The following is a 4,932-nucleotide window of genomic DNA, read 5'->3' on the forward strand; positions in this document are numbered from 1 at the left end:
GTGACGGCATAGACTGTTTGAGTGAATTAATGCTTTAATTATGGTGCGATGTATATATCACAATAAAAAACGCTCGCGCTGGACCCGAGTACTCTTCAGATTGGCTCGCTCCCCCAGTATGAAAGTTTTTGTCTTGTGCACGTTTAAGACCAAGTGATTGATCTGTGTGAATTACAGACTCATGCACGCGCACGCACACACACACACACACAGTAACACTAACACATAACTGACATGTGCACAAAATGAACACACAACGCGCGAGAGAAAAAGACGTCAAAGACTTTTGACCGTGACGTCATCTTTTTATGACGCTATATTTTTCGTCAATGTGTGACGCGTTCGGCTGTTCTATGAGACTGACGTTTTTTTGTGGTTTATTTCGCATTTAGGTCCCAGGTAACATTATGAAGTTTTAATACGATCAATCGGACCTATTATCAAGTTAGTGTATCAACTTTTGAACGAACTGCGCCCAGTAGTTTCCCAGCAATAAGCTGTTAAGTCGAGACACACACACAGACAATTAAAGTCTGCTGGACCCTTGTACTAGCGTACTCGGGGATAATTGTTTTGCTAAGTTTAGTTTGGCTAAAGAAGAAAAATCTTCTTAAAAAATGTACACCGTCACGGAAGTCACATTTATAGCCCGCTTATGTTGGTTTCAGTCATTCAAGAATGAGAGGTTGGCTCTCGCAAAGTGTGGCTTGGTATAGGGCCATGGTTGACCGAGTCTAGCATAGTCTCGCTTTCTTGCCGAGACTAGTCCAGATAACATTCACAAGTTGCGTCATCTATTGACAACATTTTTTTTTTCAAAACGCAATGGTGAGTCACGATGCATGTTCCATGCAAAAGCTTTCTTATGACAATGGAAGACGGACTCATCGGCCCAACTTAACTGCTCAAAGGAAACACATATATAATGTGAACCTTCTCAAGTAGAGTGCTTGTTCTCAGTCTTGATCGATTTGAAATGATATGAGCAAAGAAACTGTGGCTGCACGGACGAAAAGAACGCCAAAAAGGAACAGAAGATACGAGAATCAAAATCGTCCATGAAACAACTTTGTTGAAATGAGAATCATGTAATTAAAGGATCGTCTTACACCGAGCCCCTCTCGGGCTGAGAAAACGCAATAGACAGGAACGAGGAATAAGACGAATCCACATCTTCGCCGTAAAAAAAGCTTGTGGAAAAAAGACACACAATGAAATTATCACCACCTAAAGAGTCTCTCTCAGGCAAAGGAAAAAGAAGAAACCAGAAATCAAAACCTTCTACGAATAACAAGCTTGTCGAAAGAAGAGTCGCTCACACAATGAAATCCTCTCCACCAAACGAGTTTCTCTCGGGCTCAGGAATAAGCAGAAACAAAAATCCACATCTTCAACGTACAACAAGAGTGTTTAAAAAAAACTCACACCATGAAATCATCTCCATCGAACAAGTCTCTTTCGGGTTGAGAATAAGCAGAAACAGAAATCGAAATCTGTAGTATGTCGAAACAAGACTCACAATGAAATCGTTTTCATTTAACGAGTCTCTCTCAGGCTGAGGTATAAGGAAAAAGCAAGAATCGGAATCTTCTACGTGAAACAAGTTCGTCAAATGAAGACCTGAAAGACAATGTAATCCTCTGCATCCCACGAGTCTATCTCGGAGTGTTGACAAGCAGAAATAGTTATCGAAATCCTCCACTTGTAATAATTTGGTCAACGAAGACTCACAACAATGAAATCCTCTGCATCCAACGCGTCTATCTTGTTTTGGGAATATAAAGCAGAAATCTTCCACGTGTAATAATTTGGTCAAACGAAGACTCGCAATGAAATCATCTCCATTCAACAAGTGTTTCTCGGGGTGTGAAAAAGCAGAAATCTTCCACGTGTACTGTAACACTTTGGTCAAACGAAGACTCGCAATGAAATCATCTCCACCAAACGAGTTTCTCTCGGGCTCAGGAATAAGCAGGTGTCTCTCGGAGTGTGAATAACCAGAAATCTCCCACGTGTAACAAGTTGGTCAAACGAAGATTCAAAACAATGAAACCCACTGCATCCAACGGGTCAATCTCGTGTTTTGAGTGGCCTGCAATTGAAAAATACAGTAGCGTGCGCGTGCTGACCCTCGTCCTCCTGTCCTTCATCGCGCTGCTGACCTGCCTCTTCAACCTCACCACCATCGTGGTCTTCATCAAGATGAGGAAGACCAATTACACGGAGCGCTTCATCTTCAACCTGGCCATCGCAGACCTGTGCGTGGGGCTCTTCGCCATGCCGGTCACCATCTTCATGGAATTGAACAACCAGTGGCTGACCGTGCGCGCCTCCTGTCTCCTCGGGCTGTCCTTGCGTGGCGTCAGTGTGTGTGTGTCCTTGTTTAACGTGCTGGTGATCAGCGTGGACCGCTACCTCATGTCCGTCTGGCCCATCGTCTATCGCAACCTGAAGAGCAAGTGCCTGCTGTGGACCGTGCTGCTGGGGCCCTGGCTGCTGGCCCTGGTGGTCGTGGCGCTGCCCCTGCTGGTCCTAGAGGCTGCCACGGGAGACACGGTCAGGGACGGCTTCTGTTTCTACCCCTACAGTCCCAAACGGGGCCTGCTCCTGGTCTTCGTTCTCGTCTTGCTCGTTCCCATCGTCGGCAACCCCGTCTTCAGCGGCAATGTCTTCATCAACGCCCACAAGCGCCTCAAGAGACCGGAAGTGTCCCGCGCAAGCACGTCCAATTTGTATGTACCCCAAACTGCCAAAAAACGTGCCTCTTTCGCGGCTGCTGGAGACACGGACTGTCCGAAAGAATGCGTTGCCTTAACACCGCCCCCGTCTCAAACTGCCTCCAAGAAAGGCAAGGGCGCCACGGGGACTACAACAGCCACCTCGAAGTGGAGCAGATTACGGGCGCAGCTCGGCAGCAAAGTGATGCCCCTCTACCACAGGGGTGTGACCATCAACGAGGAGGATGAGAACCAGGACCAGACTGAGTTGACGCTGTCCAACACGACGAAGAACAGCGCCAGCCCGTCCAATTTGCCGCAGGTCACGGGCCGCCAGCCCAGCTACTACTATCAGCGCGCCCACTCTACAGACCGGGAGAACAAGCAGCACAGCTCATCCCCCAGTGCCTCCATTTGTACCGTCTCCAACTTCCGTTCCCAGATCCCCAGGAAGGCCTCGACTAGCCAGTCTTCACCTCCTGGCCCGCGGACCTCCGCCATGATGAGACCAAGAGGCGCGTTGTCCTCCACCAGCGTCAGGAGAATGTCGTTTATGGGGATGACTAGCGTCGGCAGCCTGACCCCACTGCTCAAGCTGATGGGCAAGGGGAAGGGCGGGGGGACGCTGCATGCCAAGGCCCGCAGACGGCTGGGCAAAAGCTTGATGCGGATGGTAATGGTCTTCCTCGTCTGCTCCCTGCCCTACATCGCGCTCTCCCTGCTTCACGTCGCCTGCCTCTACACCATGGGCGCGCCGATGACGGACTGCAACGGGGTCTACCTGGCCGCCTGTTTCCGAGTGACGATGAGCAGCGAACTGGTGTGGTCGTGCCTGTGGCTGCTGCTCATCAGCTCCCTGCTCAACCCGCTGCTCTACCCCTTCTCGCACAGAGTCTACCGCCAGGTCTTCCTCAACGCTTGCTGCAAACGGAGGGAACGCCAGGGTTCGATGGCTCAAACCACCAATGCTTCTTCGGAAATGGATCGCAGAGTGTCAGTGTGGTAGTAATGAGCGATTATTTTTCGGTGAAGATGTTGATAAATTGAGGACTGACGGGCGCAGTGGTCTTGTGGATAAGACGCCGGTGTCCCAAGCGGAAGGTCGTGGGTTCGAATCCGGGCCGGCCCCGCCTGGTGGGTTAGGGGTGGAGATTTTTCCGATCTCCCAAGTCACCTTATGTGCAGACCTCCTAGTGCCTTATCCCCCTTCGTGTGTATACGCAAGCACAAGACCAAGTGCGCTCGGAAAAGATCCTGTAATCGATGTCAGAGTTCGGTGGGTTACGAATACACGAAAATACCCGGCATGCTTCCACCGAAAGCGGCGTATAAAAACGGACATACACGTCAAAGTCGTGAGATTTCAGCCCATGAACGAAGAAGAGAAGATGAGGACTGAGCTCGGGATTATAATCCTGGATGATGCTGACCAAGGTAAACTTGAGAATTCGACAGAATTGTCAACGTGGAACTGGGCGACTTTTGTCGATTTAAGCTGCTGACGAATTGCTGACTCATCACATTAATATGATTCGTAAGTAATGGTGCAAAGCTTCGTAAAGTGTTCGCCCAAAAAATAAATTTTGGACAAAAAAGTCGAATGACTGAAACTGCTAAACTGATTTGATGTTTAGCTCGCCCTCATATTAAACTAAACCTTTTAAACTTTGCACTCTTGAGACGTTCGACGAAGCCTGAATGCCCTTGATTGATCTTGAAGATCGTTTCAGATTTGTTCTTATCTTAAAACGATTTTTGTAATTAAAAAGTAGACCGTTGATAATTCGCCTGCTTAAATTCTTCCGTTTCAGGGTTGGAAGTGCTCGATTCGATCAGACCTCAAGGTCATACAAGGGTCGTCCGTCAGCTGTGTTTAATGTTTTCTCGTTCACCTATGTCTTTGTAATATGTAAATAAAGCAAATATCATATTTCAAATAATTATGCATACTAATTCTATGCTTCATTTAATATTATCGTCGAATTAATACAAATAAATCGAATTCAGAGTTTTATCTGACCAACACAACATATTGAACTGTATTAGTCAACAGGCGCTATAATTCCACTTCCACGTTTTTATCTCCAATTCCAAGTCATTCCACCGTATATTATGTTCTTACCTTTATAGTCCTTGTTTATTCGCTTGCAATTGTAGATGACAGTATTACCTTTTTAGGGCGAAGGCCAGGTGGTAAAACAACAACAACAACAAC

At 47.3% G+C, this 4,932-nt stretch overlaps 1 protein-coding gene across 1 annotated transcript; it reads left to right on the plus strand.

The window, feature by feature from the left end:
- The first annotated feature begins 829 nt into the window (after window positions 1-829).
- LOC138970363 (muscarinic acetylcholine receptor M4-like) lies at window positions 830-4,682 on the plus strand. Its single transcript, XM_070342824.1, has 2 exons — window positions 830-4,251; window positions 4,529-4,682. The coding sequence occupies exon 1, from the start codon at window positions 2,047-2,049 to the stop codon at window positions 3,721-3,723; it is 1,677 nt and encodes a 558-aa protein (XP_070198925.1). The 5' UTR covers window positions 830-2,046; the 3' UTR covers window positions 3,724-4,251; window positions 4,529-4,682.
- The last annotated feature ends 250 nt before the right edge of the window (window positions 4,683-4,932 follow it).

The sequence above is a fragment of the Littorina saxatilis genome, linkage group LG7 (genome assembly GCF_037325665.1).
Source record: "Littorina saxatilis isolate snail1 linkage group LG7, US_GU_Lsax_2.0, whole genome shotgun sequence".
NCBI lineage: Eukaryota > Metazoa > Mollusca > Gastropoda > Littorinimorpha > Littorinidae > Littorina > Littorina saxatilis.

Coding starts and splice junctions, on each gene's coding strand:
- LOC138970363 (XM_070342824.1), top strand. CDS start 2,047: ATGAAACCCACTGCATCCAACGGGTCAATCTCGTGTTTTGAGTGGCCT.